The sequence below is a fragment of the Centropristis striata genome, chromosome 8 (genome assembly GCF_030273125.1).
Source record: "Centropristis striata isolate RG_2023a ecotype Rhode Island chromosome 8, C.striata_1.0, whole genome shotgun sequence".
In the NCBI taxonomy this organism is placed as follows: Eukaryota; Metazoa; Chordata; class Actinopteri; order Perciformes; family Serranidae; genus Centropristis; species Centropristis striata.
This window is the reverse complement of record NC_081524.1, coordinates 40739695-40761839: the sequence shown is the minus strand read 5'-3', so window position 1 is coordinate 40761839 and position 22145 is coordinate 40739695. Positions and strand designations below refer to the sequence as shown.

The following is a 22145-nucleotide window of genomic DNA, read 5'->3' as shown; positions in this document are numbered from 1 at the left end:
TATGCATGAACATAATTCATCTCTTATGGCCGATATTCTTGTATGTATTTTGGTGTTTTATTGCGTATAGGCCTAAAACCAATGAGCTCTGCAAACTTTCTTGCTGTGAAATAAGACAATAGCTCTTCTGTTTCCAATCAATGTAAACTTTTATTTCAAGAAAAATATTCTGCTCAGTTATAGTCCATATAAAAATAATGGAATGATCTGTCAATATAGTTGTTTTTTTGTTTTAACTTACCTTTTCTGTGAGATCTATTAACTGATTAACACAAGTGAATAAAACAAATGTTCAGTAACTCAAGTTCTGCAGGTCGATGGTTGTGAGTGTTTCTGAGAAGAGGTCAAAAGTTTCGGAGGATAAAGACAGAGGACTTTGTGCAGAATCTGACAAACTCGGTGAGAAAGAGGAGGAGGAGGAGAAAACTTGGAAATCCTGCAAAGACACGTCGAGGCCCGGGGAATGATCATTGTCCGGACCTATTGAGGACCCGCAGACAGGAACAGTGGGAGGAAAATGTTTCAGATGTTTCTCATTGCTGCTCAAATTCTCCCCATTGTGACATTGTTGTGAAGTTAAGGTATTGTGGAAATACCTCTCCCTGTCCCGGTCTCTGTCCCTGTCCCGGTCCCGGTCCCGGTCCCTGTCCCTGTCCCTGTCTCTGTCCCGGTCCCGGTCCCGGTCCCGGTCCCGGTCCCTGTCCCTGTCCCTGTCTCTGTCCCTGTCCCTGTCCAGCAGCGTCCCGGCTGCGCTGCTGCCTCCAGCCGGATCGAACTGGTCCTCCGGCCCGTCCCCGTCGTCCAGACCCGCGTACTTGCCCTCGCTGTCCCGGTTCTCCTTGCAGTGAGTCTGCCTCTTGTGCTTCATCCTCCTGTTCTGAAACCAGACTTTCACCTGCTTCTCTGTTAAATCCAGCAGCGCTGCTATCTCCACCCGCCTCGGTCTGCTCAGGTATTTGTTGAAGTGGAACTCCTTCTCCAGCTCCAGCAGCTGTGTGTTGCTGTACGCGGTCCTCAGCCTCCGGGACGCGCCTCCACCGCCTCCACCGACCTCCGGCTCCTCTGGAGAGCCTGGAACATAAACCAAAGGTTGTTTTTGTAATCACAGAAAAGCTGCTGAACAGTTGCATGTGTGTGTGTGTGTGTGTGTGTGTGTGTGTGTGTGTGTGTGTGTGTGTGTGTGTGTGTGTGTGTGTGTGTAGAAAACAAGCTGCATGGGGTGAAACTTGTGGCTGCAGCAGCAGCGGGACTGGGGAGATTTATGGCGGCCAGGCAGAATATGATGGTCTGGTGGACAGGACAGGACGGAGATGGAGATTGATGGACATGCAGCTGCTGGCCGTGTAGAATCATCTATCACTCTCCATTACTGTCACACATTAACACTCTTACACTGCATCACAAATCACTGCGTTACTTGATGAGATTAAGCATGCTTAAATCAAAATGCTATCCCGGCTTACAGGGACGCCCACGCTGCACAAGGCCCCGGGATGCAGCTCCACGCTGAGGCTCCTCACACAATGAGGAGACTCTTTTTTACACAGAGGTTATTAATCATTATGTCTTGCCTTGGGGGGAGAAGTAGAGAGGCGAGGAGTCAGCAGCAGCAGCCTGGTTCCTCCTGATGCTCTTCTTCTCCTTCATCCACGGGTACTCCTGGTACTCCTGGTACTCCTGGTACTCCGGGGCCAGCAGCGCCGCAACCCGCAGCTTGGAGCGGCTGGTGCGGGGCTGGATGGCCGGGCTCAGGCCGGGGATGCTCTGCTCAAAGGGAGGAGGAATCAGCGCCGAGCTCTTGATGGATGAACTGTGGAAAGCCTCCCCGGCAGGAGAGAGAGATGTCAGGCACTCAGCGAGCGACGGCTGGCTGTTGATGAATCCACTTTCTCGCCCAAATTCGTAATTCATCTCCTCCCCGTTGTCTTCGAAAAAAAAAGATTTTTAAGCTTATTATTAGCAGTTTATTATCATAAACTACTAAAGTCGGTCGTGTGGAGACCTCTGTGCCATAAACTATTGCTTCCATGAGGACATGGTCGGAATCAGACCTGCTGCTTGTCACATGATTGGATCTGCCCAATGACAGTTTGGGCTTTTATCAAAAGAAGCCACTGTCCCTGTGATTGATGGAGAGAGTCGGAGGGTCCCGCCTCGTTCCGGGTAGGGGTCTCTTTATTTACACAGTTTTAATTTACCCCCCCCCCCCCCTCCAAAAACACTCTGCCTCCTGCGCGTCCACGCAGTCTGCTGTACGCGCGTGTGATTTGTGTGCGCGCGCATGTATTTGTAGCGTGGCACTGCACAAATCCACAAATCCACAAATCATGTCAGCATCACACTGGTGTGTCTCTAATGCGGCGACGCCCTCAGTCGTTATCAGCAGCAAGGCGCTAATCTGAGACTTTCTTCTTCAAGGTTTGTTTTTTACTTGGAGAGGAAACGCTGCAGCAGCATGTCACCCCTCCCCCAACACACACACACACACACACACACACACACACACACACTCACACACACACACACACACACACACACACACACACACACACACACACACACACACAGAGAGAGTCAGACAGATTAGAAAGATTCGTTTTTAATAAAATTCAACATGATTTTGCATCAAATGTTGGCACAATTTGATTTCTGCTCATCTGAAATTATCTACAATAAATTGTGTTATTATTGGTATAATTTATCATTAAAAGCTTGTTGAAAAAATAACAATATTTTGTGTCAACATAAGAAAGCAGTCGGGTTATTTAGGAGTCATTTGTCACCATTTCCCAGTTTATAGCTCCCTGCCCCACATCCCATTTCATTTATTTTATCCCACCTGTAGGGATAATGTTGACCCAGCCATCATCCTTACACCTTCAGCGTTATTGGTTATAACATAACGGCGGGATGAATGATTTGCCACTAGTGAGGCGGAGGAAAGGTGGATGTGAGGCTGTTTATGGCTCGGCTCTAAACAAAGAGCCTGCTAGCTGCTGTGATCAATCTTTCTCTCCAAAAGGTCTGACAGCTCCTGCCCTGAGAACACGTTAAAGCATCTAACACTGCTGAGATCATACATGGCCAGGCAGAGGACAGGCACTAGGCTGGAGGACAAGGTTTACATTTACTAATGTAGAGATCTGAGATCATACATGGCCAGGCAGAGGACAGACTCTCTCTCTGCTGTAGGACAAGTTCTACATTTACTAATGTAGAGGTTTCTAAAGGACGCACGGATGAGACGCACAAAAGCTTCTTTTTTCTACACTCGCTCGATAATAAATCCATCTAAAGATGAAAATCTGTCGCTTTTTCGTTTTCTAAAAGGACTTTACTGGCTCAGAAACCCGTAGAGGACCCGGTTAGTGTCAGAAACGAGCGGAGCAGCTTTTATTGTCTGCTGAGGTGAGTGGGAGTTTCATTCAGCAGGAATCCATTCAGCCTCATCTTTCTCTGCCTCAGTCTGAAATAAATACAATCACTCAGTTTGACCACATTGGCTTGAAAATGTTAGCTTTTATTATATTTTATACCTGTGTATTTATTTTAAATATATTTTTTATTTTTAAGGATGTACTCGGAATATAATAGGGAGCTTGTGAACGAATAATGTTCTTATAATATGCTTATAATATGAGGCAATTATTAGGCTTAGGTAAACTGAAAATAACTGAATCACCAATAATAGAAACGTATTTTATTTTAATTTAATTTAACTGAATTCCATTTGTGTAGCTCATTGTGCATGTATGGTTATTAATGAAAACTATTCTCTAAACTAACCACATTTACTCACTATTTCTGCTTATTTAATGTGCAAATACATTGTGTTTTATATGGATAATATAGATTTAAATCGAATCAGAACAAGGAGAACAAACAGAGGAAATAAATAAACCACTGTCATATTTATCAGAGCCGGACACTGTATTCTGATGCTGTGGACTGAATGAACATTATTTATTGCAGCTAAGTGTTTATGTGTGTTGTTGCTGTTGAGCACAAAGGAACATTTATGATTCTGCTGCGTGTTGAAGGCAACAGAAGAAGAACCGCGTCCCGTCTGTTCAGACAACAGGAGACATCTGGACCAGCAGGCCGACCAGAGACCAGAGACCCCAGACCAGAGACCACTGGGCTCCTTTCTTTATCTCTGCTGAAGGAAATATTACCTCTCAGTCTATACTGTGCTGGGAAATTATTCCCATTTATAGTGAATGTGATATAAATGTGTAGCCAGACTAAAAATAAATAATTGGACGGTTTCTTGTGCACGTGTTTTGTTTTTCACTGCGGAAAAGATGGAAAATGTATTCATGTTGATGTTCATTTATTATACAGTCTGCATGAGTGAGGTTGTGTAATATTTTGAAATTCTTTATGATGAAAATGATTGATATTTAGTTTTTAGTTTTTATTGCAAGTTGTTACATCATTATATCAATCATTAAAGCTGCATTATATCAAATATCACATCACATTTTGCTTCTGGGAAAAAAAAACCTCTAAAAAAATACAACAGTATCCTTCAGGAAAACACATTTAGGGTCGAGCCGTGTGTGTGTGTGTGTGTGTGTGTGTGTGTGTGTGTGTGTCTGGAAACAAAGCAGTGTTCCCGACAGGATTTTCACATTACAGTTGTATTTATTGAGCCTCTGATTCACGACAACATTTGACAGATATTTCAGGGCCGCAAATCAAACTGTTGTCACTGTTGGCAAATCAAACATCGTGATGGAACCTCAGATATTATTATTATTATTATAGGTGATTCTGGACCCCCATCGCTGTTAACCTCTCAGGAAATCATAGAGGACCAAACTATTAGAATGTGGGATCATTGTAAAGGAATAAATACCAACCTGTGCAACACAACAAGAGTCTGCTGTGAGCCAAGTTGCCCTGATGGAGAAAAAATGGATACAAATGAGGAAATAGCATCGTTTAAAATTGATGAGGGTGCAAAATAAATAACTATAAAAATAATGCAGTGGTGCCAAAGAATCTCTCTCCAAGCTCACAGAAAACTGCATTAATCTGAGGTGTTATTAATGCGTAATAAGCCTATAATAAGCATATAATAAGCCTATAATGACACACACCATTGTGACAGTAACCTCACCATCCACATCCACTTTGATCAGAACTACAGAATGCTGGCAGACAGGAAGTGGATCAACAAGCCTCCATGTGCTCCTGACTTTACTCCCCTGAACTTCTCCTGCAGGGTTCTTGTGGCTCCTCCGTCACCAGCGGTGTCAGGAGTTTGATGCATCGGGGTCATGAGGGTCAGTGAAGGCAGCATCTAACAACTTTCTGTTTTCCTGCAGCACGGCTCCCCAAAAGGCTGTTTGCACAGAAGATATCCATCTAAAGATTCACAGATCAGACAGGAATGCTCTTAGAGACTTTACTTTAAGATGAATAAATATCGTGTAATGTCACAATGTTACCACGCTTATCTTAACAGTTTTCCCCAAAAAGGAATATCAGATATAATGAGCTGCATGTGGGTGACCTTAGGGGTGATGGGGGGGGGGGGGGGGGGGGGGGGGGGGAACCAGGAAGTAAAGAAGGTTCAGGTATCTCTCTGTTCTCACTGTTCAAGGCCTCAAGTTCATCACTAGCTGCTCCAGTAAGGTCCAACAGGTCCTGGAGGAAGAAGTGATGATATCCAGATGTGTTTAAATGGTTGAATATTGAATGATCCCATGCATATAAATAGATACATTATACTTTTTACATCTCTATCTGTATCAGCTGAATTTATTTTTTTGCAGTGGTGGAAAGTAACCGAGTACATTTACTCACTCACTGTATTCACATTTTACATTTTATTGTACTTGTATTTCCATTTTTTGTTACTTTAAACTTCTATTTCTTGACATTTCAGAGACAAATATTGTACTTTTTTTTACTCCTCTACTTTTATTCTATAGCTTTTAGTCACTTTGCAGATTCCTATTAACAAAACAAAATATCAACAGAAACTGTCTTATCATAGCTGAATATGAGAATTGATCCCTGGAGGTGAATTTACAAGCTAACAAGCAACACATTAGGTAATAAAGACCATTTATATATAGTCTATGATATAGACACATTAATGGTGTCCAGCTTTACCATCATTAACATGATGTATGTATTAAAGTATCAATAATTATAATCTAGTAGTGCAATAAACATTGACATGATCACTTTTGGTATTTTTACTGGAGTAAACATGTGTTTGTAGGACCACACAGTGTTGTTGCTTCTATTAAAGTAAAATATGTGAATTCTTCTTCCACCGCTGCTGATTTGTGAGTATTTATTGGATCAAGCACTGACGTCATCCCAGATTCCTTTAAACTATCCAAAAGAACAAGATGGAGTCATTTGATACAATATTCGAAATAATAAAATAAAGAGTAAAGGAATCCCTGAGCTAAAAGGACCTTTACACTTTATTTCAATAAAGATTTTTAAAGAACAATTAATGCCATGGATGACCATAAAATCAAACTGAGCCCGTACAGCAGGACGAGACGTTTTACGACGGAAAGCGACAGACTGGTGCAGGTCTGATGAATGGGGAGTGGTCCTGGTGGTCCCTGAACGCATCATCCAGTCTGAACAGAGTTGCTGAGATGAGCCGCTGCCTCCACCTGCTGGCGGCCACAGCACAGCAGCACCACCACCACCAGCACCACCAGCACCACCAGCACAGCAGCAGCACCAGCACCACCAGCACAGCAGCAGCACCACCACCACCAGCACAGCAGCAGCACCAGCACCACCAGCACCACCAGCACAGCAGCACAGCAGCACCACCAGCACAGCAGCACCACCAGCACCACCAGCACCACCAGCACAGCAGCACCACCACCAGCACCACCACCACCAGCACAGCAGCAGCACCAGCACCACCAGCACCACCAGCACCACCAGCACAGCAGCAGCACCACCACCACCAGCACAGCAGCAGCACCAGCACCACCAGCACCACCAGCACAGCAGCACAGCAGCACCACCAGCACAGCAGCACCACCAGCACCACCAGCACCACCAGCACAGCAGCACCACCACCAGCACCACCACCAGCACCACCAGCACCACCAGCACAGCACCACCACCAGCACCACCAGCACCACCAGCACACCAGCACCACCAGCACAGCAGCACCACCACCACCACCAGCACCACCAGCACCACCAGCACAGCAGCACCACCAGCACCACTAGCACAGCAGCACCACCAGCACCACCAGCACCACCAGCACAGCAGCACCACCACCAGCACCACCACCAGCACCACCAGCACCACCAGCACAGCACCACCACCAGCACCACCAGCACCACCAGCACACCAGCACCACCAGCACAGCAGCACCACCACCACCACCAGCACCACCAGCACCACCAGCACAGCAGCACCACCAGCACCACCAGCACAGCAGCACCACCAGCACCACCAGCACCACCAGCACAGCAGCACCACCAGCACAGCAGCACCACCAGCACAGCAGCACCACCAGCACCACCAGCACAGCAGCACCACCAGCACCACCAGCACCACCAGCACACCAGCACCACCAGCACAGCAGCACCACCAGCACCACCAGCACAGCACCACCAGCACAGCACCACCACCACCACCACCAGCACCACCAGCACCACCACCAGCACAGCAGCACCACCACCACCACCAGCACCACCACCAGCACCACCACCAGCACCACCAGCACAGCAGCACCACCACCACCACCAGCACCACCAGCACAGCAGCACCACCAGCACAGCAGCACCACCAGCACCACCAGCACCACCAGCACAGCAGCACCACCACCAGCACCACCACCAGCACCACCAGCACCACCAGCACCACCAGCACAGCAGCACCACCAGCACCACCAGCACAGCAGCACCACCAGCACCAGCACCAGCACCAGCACCAGCACCATCAGCAGCACCACCAGCACAGCAGCACCACCAGCACCACCAGCACCACAGCACACTGGCTTCTACTGGCACTGGTGTTTGTTTGTTTGTTTGTTTTTATTATGTTGTGTCATTTTCCAGTTGTACACACTATAAAGTGAAATAAAGTGAAGTTTGGAGGGTAATTTATGTGGAAACTATTCCAGTGAGTGAAACATGTTGTGTAACTGTGTGTGTGTGTGTGTGTGTGTGTGTGTGTGTGTGTGTGTGTGTGTGTGTGTGTGTGTGTGTGTTGTCCAGAGAGCTTTGCAACAAACGGATGTTTGAGACAGACTAATTGTTGGTAGACGGTTGTAAAGTAATTAGACAGACCCATCTGCAGTCCTGACATAGCCTGCACCTCTCCTCCTGTGTGTGTGTGTGTGTGTGTGTGTGTGTGTGTGTGTATCTTACAACAATATCCCATATTTGTGTGTGTGTGAGCCTCATTATGCAGCTTTCCTCTGCTGATTCTCAGTCTTCGCACCTTATAAACAGTTGAGCTGCTCGAGGTTTCCTGCACGAGGACATCTCGTCATCTCGTCTAGTTTGCATGTCGTCAAAAAAAAGTCCTGAAAATACAAATAAATATAAACATGCTGAGGTTCAGACAACAATTAGATGCAGAATAATCTATAAATACTGAACTCTGTTTAGTTTACTTTCACTCTTTCGTGACTTTTCTGTTTTAATACTATGTGTGTGTGTGTGTGTGTGTGTGTGTGTGTGTGTGTGTGTGTGTGTGTGTGTGTGTGTGTGTGTTGGGTTGCTTCCTCAGTGCTGCAGATTGTTTTTATGTTTTTAAAAAATGTAATCGAAGGATCCAAGAATATCCAAAAGATAATTCATGTGTTGAATGTGTTTTTATATTCAATATTTGATTCAACAAGGCTCTTTGAATAGGGCCTCTTAAGAAATAAAAAGTTATTGGCCGTGTTACAATCAAATAAAGAGCCCTCTCTCATTTCAACACTAGTATTATTGCAATATATAAATATTATTTTTAGAAACGTAATTTCATGCCAGTGCAGTAAAGAAAAAGATTTGTTGGAAGAGAATATGTGGACAGGAGGGAGGATTTTCTTTCTGTGGCTTGTTTGGGTTGTTTGCGCCATAAAGCTCAACAAAAGCCAGAAGACGTCATAAAAGTGTTTTTACCCTGAAATAAAAACATTGCAATTCATTTTAAAAGCAGAAAAATCAGATTTTGATATTGTAGAAATTGTTTTTAAATGTTTTAGGTAAACAGAAAATTAATTGTAAAAAAAAAAAAAAAAGAAAAGAAAAGAAAATAGTAGCAGTACTTTGATAATAAATATATTGTTAAAATGTGTTAAAATACGTGGTTTGCTTTAATATCAAGCAAAAGATATTAATAAATGAATAAGCCATACTAATTGTATCAAGTGCTATACAAACTACTGTTTATTTCCAATGACGAGGTATTTGAAGTGTGCACAAATGGAACAAACCATAACGGTTAAAAAACATCTAGACTCAAAAAACAAAACAATAAAACCCCAATAAGTTAAACAAGTCAATAATCAATAGGTAGCTGAGACATTCAGGTAGTCAGGATCACTTCATGCAAATAACAAACAGTTCACTAACATCTATCAAACACTGGATACACAGAGAAAAAACATCCAGCATCGGTTTAACAACACAAACTTTACAACAACATGTGTAACAGGTCAGGAATATTAAAGACAGACTCCTCTTATCCTCCAGAGTCCAGAAACCAGTTAACTCTCTCCAGAAACCAGTTCACTGTCTCCAGAAACCAGTTAACTCTCTCCAGAAACCAGTTAACTCTCCAGAAACCAGTTCACTGTCTCCAGAAACCAGTTAACTGTCTCTCCGCCGGTCTTTGTTTTCTTTCTTCATCTTCATCCTGCGGTTCTGAAACCAGATTTTCACCTGTCTCTCGGTCAAACTCAGGACTCTGGCTACTTCGTATCTCCGGTCCCGGGGCAGGTACATGTTAAACAGAAACTCCTTTTCCAGTTCGAGAATCTGGTGCTTTGTGTACGGACACCGCTTTTTCCTGGTCGGCTTCGCGTGAAGCCAGTTGGACGAAGGATTATCTGGAGGAGTTAAACCAGGAGACAGAGAGTTAATGCTCCCACAATACTATTCTATCCATCCATCTATCCATCTATCTATCTATCTATCTATCTATCTCTCTATCTCTCTATCAATCTATCTATCTATCTATCTATCTATCTATCTATCTATCTATCTATCTATCTATCTATGTATCTATCTATAATAGGACTCAACACAGGACTGACTTCAAGCAGGACTGGATATTTATATAGGAATTATTTTTGTCTTATTTTAAGCATTTTGGGGTTAAGAATAGCCAAATTCTCACCAAAGTCCTTTGGAATGTGAATAATTACGCAGTGAAGTGTGTCAATCACCTTTAAGTATATGCACTTCTTATTATTTTATTACAGAATATTATGCCACTGAGCCATAAGATGAATTGATCATAAACATAATTTGCTATGAAAATGTCATGCCAATCCATACACTGAACCAAAACATTGACATCCAAGCAATTTCTCCATCCTCAATGCCATTTCCATTCATTCCGATGAGTCCAGAAAGTGGCCAGAGTAAAAAGAAACAGTGCTTACTTGCATCCAGCCCCCTCTGGTCCTCTGCTGCCGGGCTCTCCTCGGTGGTTTTGGACGTCGTGGATGTGGTTTCGCAGGGAATCTCCGCCAGGGACGCTCCGGTTTCAATGTCAGACAAAAGAGGTGTGTGCGTCTCCAAAGTTGTACATTCAGCACTCCCAATCAGAGGCTCTGGTTTGATCTCATAATGCATGGCTGTCGACGGTAACCCCGTCAAACACAGGGACGCAGAGACCGGATCCAACGCCCAGGAGCGCGTAAACATGCCATCGCTGTCCGCGCCGCTGTAGTGGTGGTGTATGTAGGTGGGGGCGGCTGTGTTCGGAGGGTGGGCCGGGATGGGACTCCAAGATCCACCAAAAATAGAAGATTTCGCCTGCAAAGGGCAGGATTCCTGTCCGCCATATTCGGTGAGCATCGCCTGCTCCACCCCTGCAGCTGACGAGAACCTCGGTGCCAGATCCTCCTGCTCGGGAAGAAGAGGCGCCTCCACGTAATAACTCGTTCCCAGCGTCGACATTGCAAAAATGCAAAAGCAAAAAAAGTATAATTGTAACGCGTTACAGCCTTGCACTGCTTAGAAAAAAGACATTCATTGCATTTAATGTGCTGCTTTCCTGCACCAGCCAGGCTCGACGCGTCCAGTTAGTTGAACCTTGCCCAACACTGGATAGGGCGCCCCGAACACGTGACCGTGGGACAGAACAATAAATAATAAATCAGCCTGCTGCTCAACTAAATGGCCACCATTTTCCCCACCATATTTTAATAGCAAGTCCCCGCGCCTTTATTGGGAAATATTTCTTTTTATAAGCAATAAATGTTATGATTTTTGTCACGTTGCTGTAATCGAACATAGTTGTGATAGAAATGAGCAGAATGACTTTAAAGCAACAACCTCCCTTTAAAACTGTGACTAATGGGATTATTTATTTTACAAAGTATTAAACTTATATTAATTTAATGACCTTCATAAAAAAAAGCCTCTGATTCTGAGAAAGACATTTCTGGTTCTTGTTAGTGGCTGGTATATAAAACATGTTCAAGGCTTTTTGAATGAAATAAAAGAAGCAGAAATGTGTTTAAAGCTTCATTGAAGTTTATAATATGAAAACATATGAAGGGACAGCATCGCTGTGTCTGCAGGGATCTACTCTGAAGGCAATCTAAAACGGAAAGTGGGGAGAGGTTATTTGGGTGCTATATAACCTTTTTATCACGGGCAATTGGGTTGTTTTTCTTTAGGTTACAACCTGGCTGTCTCAGCTAAATATCACCAATAAACTCAGCCTTTGTGTCCTTTCTCTCCGGCATTTCCTCCGCGAGCAACTGGCAGACTGCAATGATCATAACCGAGGCCTTGTCTGTGCTTTAGTCCTCTCTGGACTCACAGAGCCTGAATCCTTTCATGCTTCCTGTTGTTAGGATCACACAGAGACGCTCAGGATCCTTCAACCGTAGACAAAAGTTTCTGTCTTTAACATTAAATATAACCAAAAACATGTATAACAGAATGTAGTTTAATCAAGAAAACCCACAAGACAAAAATCATTTTAAGATCTCATTTTACGCACAACAATAAAACACGTTATTGCACGTTTTGGAACAATAATGTTTTATGTGTTTGAAGCAACCTGCGCCAAATTATTAATAAATTCGAGCAGTAAATTAATAGTGATTCACTTTTCATGATGCGACGAGTTTTACTGAGGTAATCAAGGCAGTTTCGTGTTGTGGGGAAATATAAAAGCCCAACAACATGAGACTACCTAAACCACTCCACAGCCCGCTCTCCTCTGCAGAAAAACTCTTTAAAAGTCGGTTTTGTGTTTTCAAGGTGTGCAAATAGTTTCTCAGTACAACAGGTCTACCTGCAAGAATTTAAGAAATCTGTAAATGCGCAAAAGACAAAATTAAAGGCACTCAGACTGATTCTATCAGTGATTGCGGCAATTCTTAAATTATTTTGGTGTTCTAGTCCCGTCAGATGAGTCGCTGCCTGCACCTTCAAATACATTTTACTTTTTTAAAATGTATTTTTTATTTTATTTTTACCAAAAATGATTCATGTTTGTCTCCGTTTTTTCAACAACTTATTCACAATTTAAAATAATTTAAAAATAATAATAATAATAATAATAATAATAATAAAGAGGGAAATCACAGCTTCTCCACTCGTGCATTGAAGTCAAGGACAAAAAGCAGCGAAGTGTGCAGAGACATCCATTACAGGCCTAAAGTATGAAGATCAGCCTCCACTGCTGTAGTAATATTTATATATATATATATATATATATATATATATATATATATATATATATATATATATATATATATATATTACAGTGCAGGGAGCGGACCTGTCCAACACACAGAGCATTAGCACCACGCAGTGTTCCTGAGCCAAGTGGAAGATTTAAACACGCGGTCCTTCTGTCCTGCTCAATGAAATAAGAAGTCTGCAGTTGCAGGGATGGTTTTATTAATTTGACCAGCAAAATGTGCAAATATTCACCAGACCTCTCGGCTCTTTAGCTGTCACATAGAGGTCTACATGTAATACAAGTATCCCAAAGGGTTCGTCCAGCATGCAAAGTCCAATGGTTCCCTCAGGTTGATTTACAATCTGTACAAGCCTGAAGCTCTGAAACATTGTGGTCACATTCTGAACATCTTCAACACGTTACAAATGGAGCCATTTATAAATACATATCCACGACAAAATAAACAGACGTGAAATAAGAAAGAACAAGAATCAATAAGTTAGCAGTAGGGTCCTGTTTCACAGTCGGGGGGTCCGCTCCTCGCCATGGAGGAGGAGGGCGCCAAACACACACAGTCTCAGGAGAAACTGAAGCTGCTGGAGAGCTCTCGGATCCTGTTCTCTCGGCTCATTTTTTTCAGTTTCATCCTCCTGTTTTGGAACCAGATTTTGACTTGCCTGTCCGTGAGGTGCACACTGCGGCTGATCTCCAGACGGCGCTCTCTAGTCAAGTACATGTTGAAGAGGAACTCCTTCTCCAGCTCCAGAGTCTGGTGCTTGGTGTAGGGGCAGCGCTTCTTCCGGCCGCTCTTCGCTGTCAGCCAGTTGGCCGTACTTTCCATTTTTCCATCTCCTGTAATAAAAATGAAGAAAAGAAAATAAATATTAAGCAACAGGTGTGACAAAAACACATCACACACAGAGGAAAGCCTTTATTATAAAGTATCGGCTAATACTATTAATAAATAAAGAAATCCTGACTGGTCAAATTAATACAATTAGGTTTTTACTTTAAGCTACTAAATAAAGGATTTGTGTATAAATTATACTATTTAAACTGACACCTACTACACAACCATATAGTATAAAACCCGGATAATGGCTGATTTCAGTGGACTATTTGGTTTTTACAGCCATTTTACGCACAGCCACATATCTATATGGATATCCCATACAGCTGCAATTCAGCATTTTACCAGAAAGTTTTTGCCCCGTTAAGCAGCCTGAAGCCAACTGCACCTTTATTAAGACATAAAACACAGTCTGCTGAAATTATAGCGAGGCCTGTTCCTCTGGGGGGACAGCCCGAGTCCTGCAGGACGAATGGCTGCACTAGATGGTCCTTTGTTGCAAATTAAATAATAATACAACTGAGAATATTTTAGACCACAAGAATAATGAATGGTCTATTTAATCTACAAAGATAAGTGTGTTAGAATAACTCCACCAGGCCTGTTTGAATAGCATCGTAATAGCTCCAGCAGATATTTGTGATCTAATAAAGCACAATAGCTCTGCTGCTCGGCTCTCATTGGTTCAGTCACGTTCAATTTCGTCTCCTGCCCGATTAAAACCCGTTAAACGCGCACCTGAGAGTCTGTTGACCTAAATATTAATACACGAAGCAGCACTCATACTCACACATCCTCTGTGGTTAGAAAGCATTGGTTAAAAAGGGAATAAAGGCTAATAATTAAATGCGCATGCCCATTAATGCCGTCTATTTCTGCAACAGATTTAATAATGCACCTTTGGCTGGCTTCTCCGGACACTCCGCCCGGCCCGTCTCTGCGGGCTCCGGGGAGGACGAGCCGTCCGAGGAGAGCCGGCTGTCCTCCTCCGTGGCCGGGCAGGGCGCAGCGGCAGGCGCCTCCTCGTGGCTCTCCCTCCGCTCCGGCTCAGAGGCAGCCTGGGGCGGGGAGGGCTGGCTGTCCACGCGGGCAGGTCGCTGCAGAGAGAAGTGGTTCATGCTGGGCTGGACGTCATGGTACAGCCTGGACGAAGAGTATGTCTGAGACAGGCGGAAGTAGCCGGGCACCGGCAGAGAGGAGCCGGTCACCGGGCATGATGCGGACGAGTAGGAGATGTCATCTACTGTTGCTCCTTTAGGACATTTGTCAGACTCATAGAGGCAGTAGGCGCTCTCCTCCTTTATGTTCGGGGAGAAGGAGCACTGGGGCATGTGCTGGCCGCTGGGCTGCTCCACCCGGCACGATCTCGACGTTTCCAGCCACGTTTCCATCCCTGGAACATACGGAGCAGAGGACGGGATCAGGCTCTGGGTGCTGGGCTCGTTGCGCTTACCGATCCCCGGGAAACAAGAGCCACCGGAGAGTCCATAGGAATATTCCGACGCCGGTGGCAAATACACCCCGTTACTCTGGTAATATGAACCACTGTCGGTTCTCACGTTGATCAGAGAGTCCACGAAAAACGAGTTTCCAGCCTGGTTGTTGGGGCATGTCATCGTTGTGGTATAATTTGAAGAAGGATGAAGATAGCCCTTTCTGGCTGACATTTCTTGTGCAAAACATTGCTGAATAATTACTGATACTCACGCTTCTCACTGTAGCCTGCAGCCAATTAAAACACCAGGCGACTCCAGACTCCTCCCAGTCCGAGCAGCCAGCTCCACTCTGTCGTATATTTTGTTTTAGACTAGCCTAAGTAAAGAGAAATTGTGGTGCATCACAAGGTTTTAGGTAAAATCTTTAAATCTCCTCTGAATCTCACATGTGAACCCTCCTAGAAGCCTCAGAGCTGCTGCGTCAACTTCACAACAATCCCCTATTTGACAACTCAGTTGCTGAAAGCTGTCCCTAGCAATTATGTCCAATGCATAGCTTTTTGGCCACTTTTACAGCACTGTAAAGATGAAGGCTGCTGGAGGAGCATCAAAGATCCAGAAGGTCCTGTGTGACTTCTTCTCTGCTCCTCAGTGTGAATCTGAACCTTCCTGCTATTACTGGACTGTAATGGACTAAAAGTCCTCATGGCTGTCCAGCAGCAGGGCAGACAGAGCAAATCAGTGCAAAGTCACTTCCTGTATGTGACTGTGTGAATATTGTGGGTGCAGAATGTCATGATTGCGTCCAGACACCTTTTACTGCAAAGGCTGTGCTGCGTATTTCCAAAGGTGACACGCAGACAGTAAAATAAAGCCCTGCAGCGAGCTTTCTCTTAATGATCACTTAATATTGGCAAGACTGCAAGAAATGTAGTGCGTTACTGCAGAGATGACATAAAAACGTGTTAATCTTGTTGTTTTCTCCTTAAAGAACCATGGGAATGTGGAGATCTATTATAAAACACACTCTCTCATTCCGAGGCCTAAATACAGGAGTGCAATCTTTCTAAATTAAATTTAAGTTCAATTTCAAATCTACACCTCCTAATACGCACCCAACCTCCAATAAAATGCCCAATCCGGATTTTAAATTTGTTTTATTTAGTTAGTTACTTTGTGTATGCTTATTATTTTCTTTATAAAATATATTCATCGTTGCTCTCTTTGTGGTTTTTCCATTGTATGAAATGCAACAGGCCTGAGTTAGAGGTCATTTGAAAAAAAACCAACATATATATATATTTAAAAAAAATAGCAACTAGAAAGCAAAATAAGAACAATCAATACGTTTAAAAACTGCTTGAATTGTATGTAACCCATTTAAAATAAATGTATGATTTAAAAGGTGCTAATTATTTTATGACTTAAAGGGAAATAATAAACATAATATGGATCGTTTATTAATATGGGTCCGCGGTGCAAGGAAACAAAAATCGATATTATTAGTCCTATTATTATTATTATTATTATTATTATTATTATTATTATTATTATTATTATAAGGCAAAACACGAGTGAACAGAAATTGTTAGCGTGGACTGCTGCAATATTTGAAATAAAATAAAAGTGATAAATACATTGTGGTTCGTGTAAAGGCGGTCAGCAGGGTGAGGCCTCCAGGATTAGATCAGCCTGCAGATGTCCAAAGGTGGAAGAGAAATATACCAGCGGCCACCTCCATGTTCCATAAGTCCGAGCTGGAGCCATAAAGTCTAGAAATCAGAGCTCCAGTTTATGTACAAGCATTTAATATGGCGTCAAAGCTGCAGCACGTCTGGCTGCATGAATGATAACAATCATTAACCCTCCGGATTATTATTATATTATTTCTGAGATGTTTCAGGCTTTCAGCGCGGTGGGTGAGCTGCTCTTATATTATTACCATAAAACTTTTCCCTCTTAATTTACTCAATTCATTTTGTTTTAAAAAAAAATTGGAAAAATAATAAAAAATCCCACATTGATGTTAAAATCTCCATAAAGTCCGTAACAGGCCGCGCGCTCTCACACACAGGAAACACAATGTGGAACATCTTAATATTAAAGTAAACAAACATTATGGGACGATCCTAGTTTCATGTTTACATGCTTCACATAACGACTAAACAACACTCATGTAATTTATGATATTATGTTATTTTATAAATGAGCTATAATTTAGGTTTTAAACGGTTTGGGGACTCTGAAGTTAGTGAGAGACTAAATGTTTGAATAAAGGCCGTGTGATCTTATTCTGAGCCACTTTAGTGCAGCAGGCCTGGAACTTCTGCTGAAGCTGCATTAAATCTGATGCTCAGAGAAACTACCTGCTCTATCTATCTATCTATCTATCTATCTATCTATCTATCTATCTATCTATCTATCTATCTACTTCTGCTCATTCTGATGCTTTCATGACACCATCACATCTGCACATTGAATAAAGAATTAAAAACAACATCCTGAGTTGTGAAATGAGATCAAGTAGGAAAAGAGGCTCTACTTCTTTAAATCACACCAATAAATCCTGTTCAGTGATAAATCCCACAGATGATATTAGTGCCTACCTTAACAATGGAATCCTGAGCTGGTGACATATTTTAAAGCAGCTGAGCGGCGAGTCAAACTTCTTTTATATCTCAATTCTCGGCAATGACATTGATCTGAGGAGCGCCACCCAGTGGAGCAACTGTTGCTGCAACACAACAACCCGCAGAATATTCCTCCGCCCTCGGTAAGATGCTGCAACAAATGACGGCGGAAAGGTCCGTGAACACAAGCTTTCAGTGCTGCAGCCGTTGTTTTTCAGCCCCTTAGTCACAGTTAATAACCTTGGTCTCAGACGCTTTATGGCACTACTCTCCAAATGCTCCAGACGAATCCGCGTTTTATGGCCAAGTTACTGGAGCAACTGGGAGGATGTGCTGCAATCAAAGCGGAATTCCTGTGAGCCTACAGGATGCTGGTGTAAGGAGCATCAGGCCTGATTAGCTTATGGCCGGTTATTAACGTTGTTATTCACGTTGTTATTCACGTTGTTTCAGGACACAAAGCACCTGGAGACATGCTACCATCTCTTTATATGTGACCTTCCTGCAGGTTAATATAAACCATCAAGGGATAAATTCATATCACAAGATGTAAAAAATATAAATAAAAAAAGATATGATGTGTATATATTCCACCCCTTTATTTGCCCTATTTCACTGCCTGATGGCTCAAGCTGACTTTAAGTGGATAAAATGAATAAAGTCTTTGACTTTGATGAGCGCATCAGCAGAATAGATCATTATAGATCTATAGATATAGATCATTTAAAAGAGCCTGTTACATCTATATGCATTCAAACAAGTGTCAAGATTGTTCCAGTGAGGCTAACAGGCATGGAGGCTCAGAGATCAGCCTCTCCACTACATGAATGGAGCCTTTGTAATGGATATCAAACAATAACTGCAGCGGATCACGTTTCCAGCATCAGACCTACACATCATGCATCTGATACGATCCACGTGCTGGCATATAAAACAAAATATGGGGTTATGTTTCACTTGGGGGACTTTTTGGAAGAAGTTTTGGGAATAATCTAATTTTACGGTCAAGAGCTGAGCAAAGCGCAGAGTTAAATATCACTGCAGATCTCAGTTTAATGCATGAAACGGATGAACTGGAATCAGATTTACTCATTCTGCAACTATGCAACATTAAGCGTCATTTCTCAGGTCAGCAGATCAGGTGAGCTCTGATAGGAACGGCAAAACACACACAAATGGATTACAGGCACCGGAGTTTGTATTTATACAATAACGTTTTAAATATATATATATATATATATATATATATATATATATATATATATATATATATATATATATATATATATATATATATATATATTAAAAGAAAGAAGAAAAGAGGAACAGGATGGGTGAAAATGTTTCTGGCCTCAAAGGTTCCGTGCGTAAAGTTGGGAAAAATAATTCTAAAGAAATTATGTTGTTTAATTTATGTTATAAATCCCAAAGAATTACGTGTTTTATTGCTGTACAGTAATACGAGTAATTATTAAAGTAATTATTATCAATGTAATTATCAAATAATACAAAATGAAATTGAACACTTCTGGCTTCCTGCGTAAGTAAACCACACACGCAACCACGTAACTTTAAAATTAAAATTTGGAAAATTGTAGATTAGTCGGGGCAAGCAAAATAACAGGCCTATAATAATAATAATAATAATAATAATAATAATAATAATAATAATAATAATAATAATAATAATGGAGCCAAACGGTGTTTAATGACAAAATAGTGTATAAATAGTAGAATTCTTTATGAATTCTTGCACATTAAAAAACTCCATGTCCAGGTAACATGTGTGTGATGAGTGTGACGCTGCAGCTCAGAGTTCTGGTTCTGGTTCTGGTTCTGGTTCAGTGTTTATAGCAGAGGGTTTGTGGTGTAGTACTGTAAACGGTCTCTGTTCAGTTTCTTCTCCTTCATCCTCCTGTTCTGGAACCAGATCTTGACCTGGCGGTCTGTCAGGTTGAGCATCCGAGAGAGCTGCATGCGCTTCTCTTTGTTGATGTAAACGCTGAAAAAGAATTCCCTCTCCAGTTCTCTGATCTGATACTTTGAATATGGACACCTCTTCTTGCGCGTCCTCTGTCCACCTGAAAAAAGATGAAGACATTTTTTAAAAATTAATAAATGTCATCACACGAGATATTCTTCACACATGTGTCCATTTCCTGCTCGGAGCAGCGGTGGTGGTCCAGAGCTCAGATCTGGAGTTCAAGTGTTTCCTTCCTCTCAGGCCTACAGGACTCACATCTGTAAACAAAGACTGGACTTGATAGTGGGACATGTTGGACATGAAGGGACTGCATGTCGGAAGTTGTGAAAACTTATTGAAATGTGTAAAAGCACACCGGTTGGTTTTAGAGGCTGAGGCCTGAACAAACAGCAGAGGATCGAGTGTCTGATACGCTTTGATTTCACTGTGTGTAAAAAGCTGTTGTCTTAGTGTTAGTGAGAGGAAAAAGCATGAAAAGCAGTTGTTGGGATAAATCCCCTAAAATCCTGTGAATTTGTAAATATTTATGTTTGAATATGGAGCAGGATTTAAAGCTAAATCTGCTCTAAAGTCACATTAAAATGCCTCAGCTGCCCACTGGAGTCAACCGAGAATAAATCAAATTATAAATCAAAAAGTACGCATGTTAAAATAAATAAGAAAAACATCATTATAATCACATTAACACTAACATGTGAGATATAGGATGTATTTAAACGTTTTATATTATTTCTACAGTATTATTAGAAATATTATTTGCCATATAAATGAAGTTTACAGGCAGAGTAGACAAGGATCTTTAAAGGCACATGGGCACAACAAAAGTGGAGATGTTGTTTGAAATGATGAAGAAGCTTAACGCCAAAGTCTTCACGGCCAATTTCAATCCCAAGCACGTGATCTTGTCGTTTATAACATAGTTTTGTTATAGGGTAAATCTGCAGGCCCTCCATAAACCTTACGTGCTTATAAAACAGCATATAAAAAGCTTTAAGAGCAACGCGTTGGATTTTTCCTCCTTGTTGCATTCAGCAGATACTCACTGCTGCTCCTGCTCTGTTTCTCCTCGCTGTGGCCGGAGGAGGACTTGGGGCTGCAGCTCTCCGCCGAGTCCGAGCCCGGGTGCGCCGGAGCGGGGCTCGTTTTGGCGGCGTGTCTGTCCGTGTTCGCCGCCTGAGCTGTGGGCGTCGCGCCGCTCTCCGCGCTGCCGTAGGCGGTGTCGAAGAACTGGTCGAACGCCTGCGGCAGCACGCCGTTCCGGCCCACGCTGCCGTAGAAGCCGGAGGTCGGGTTGGAGGAGCCGGAGTGGCCCCCGGAGCCTTTCACCAGGATCTCTGCCCCCCGGGAGGTCGAGCTGGTCCAGCCGTCCCGGTGAACCATGTCCTCCGGGTAGCAGTGCGACAGGCTCCCCCTGCTGTGGTGCCACTTACTGGAAGAATCAATCCCATAGTCTCTGAACGCCACATCTCTGACGGACGGGACCTGTGGCAGGGCGGAGGACTGGTAGGGGTATGTCATGGGGCAGGAGGACTGGCTCTGGGTTAAATAATGAGGGAGACCCGAGAAGTCTGTTCCGGAGACGTAGTAAGTGCAGCTCGGTAAATACATATTAGAGCCAGAGATCCGCTCATCAAAATCCATATTCTGCTGTTGGAAACGTCCTATAATAATCCGCGCATAGTTCCTCCGCGGCGCTGCGCTCCAGTCACTTTGAGGCAGACTGCTGGAGCAGAAATCCTTAGACGTACAAGCTGACGTGGGGATCCATCTCTATCCATTCCTGAGGGCCAGAGCCATGTGACCACTGGCACAAAATGACAGATAGCCTACGCCTCAATGTGTAGGCTATATGAGTAATGAGTGTAGAAAGTAGACCTTTGGCTGTATGGGGAAGGAAAAATACTGAGAGGAATTTAGCTCTGACAGAATTTAGGATATTTTGGAAAATATTTTAGACGCGGGAACTGTTTCCTTCTCGAGCTTCTGTCACCTCTTTCTGTGGACTTTTATCGTTAAATGATCCCATAACAAGGTAGAACAACACACAGAGTTATATCCAGTTCCATGCTGAAGCTCAACCGTAACCTCCTAATTTTACCTTTAACTTTGTTTTTAGACCCAGCCCTCACCTTAACCCTCACCTTCACCTCTGAGGGACGTCTTAAACATTTTAAAGACATTTTTAGACCAACACGACAGACTTTGCTCTGCACTCGAGGCTTAATCCTCGTGGCACCAAAAGGCTAAAATAGAAACCTTGTTAAGTTTGATATGGCAGCTCTAATTTTAAGAAAATTAGGGCCTGTGACGCATATGCGTAAATTGCTTTTGCAGGCGTTTTTCCGTTGCTACATCTATTTTAAATGATTCCATGA

The 22145-nt window shown here is 43.0% G+C and overlaps 4 protein-coding genes across 4 annotated transcripts; all 4 read right to left on the bottom strand.

Moving 5' to 3' along the window:
- Positions 1-138: 138 nt before the first annotated feature.
- On the bottom strand, positions 139-1930 carry hoxa2b (homeobox A2b). Its single transcript, XM_059339626.1, has 3 exons — positions 1572-1930; positions 777-1071; positions 139-656 (listed from the first exon to the last, which is right to left on the bottom strand). Exons 1-3 carry the CDS (start codon positions 1909-1911, stop codon positions 293-295), a joined length of 999 nt encoding a protein of 332 aa, XP_059195609.1. The 5' UTR covers positions 1912-1930; the 3' UTR covers positions 139-292.
- Positions 1931-9809: 7879 nt separating this feature from the next.
- On the bottom strand, positions 9810-11148 carry hoxa9b (homeobox A9b). The gene is made up of 2 exons (XM_059339775.1): positions 10607-11148; positions 9810-10048 (listed from the first exon to the last, which is right to left on the bottom strand). The coding sequence occupies exons 1-2, from the start codon at positions 11124-11126 to the stop codon at positions 9810-9812; spliced, it is 759 nt and encodes a 252-aa protein (XP_059195758.1). The 5' UTR covers positions 11127-11148.
- Positions 11149-13110: 1962 nt separating this feature from the next.
- On the bottom strand, positions 13111-15387 carry hoxa10b (homeobox A10b). Its single transcript, XM_059339730.1, has 2 exons — positions 14619-15387; positions 13111-13722 (listed from the first exon to the last, which is right to left on the bottom strand). Exons 1-2 carry the CDS (start codon positions 15385-15387, stop codon positions 13448-13450), a joined length of 1044 nt encoding a protein of 347 aa, XP_059195713.1. The 3' UTR covers positions 13111-13447.
- A 4086-nt stretch (positions 15388-19473) lies between these two features.
- Positions 19474-21411, bottom strand: hoxa11b (homeobox A11b). Its single transcript, XM_059339712.1, has 2 exons — positions 20817-21411; positions 19474-19867 (listed from the first exon to the last, which is right to left on the bottom strand). Exons 1-2 carry the CDS (start codon positions 21409-21411, stop codon positions 19635-19637), a joined length of 828 nt encoding a protein of 275 aa, XP_059195695.1. The 3' UTR covers positions 19474-19634.
- Between the last annotated feature and the right edge of the window lie 734 nt (positions 21412-22145).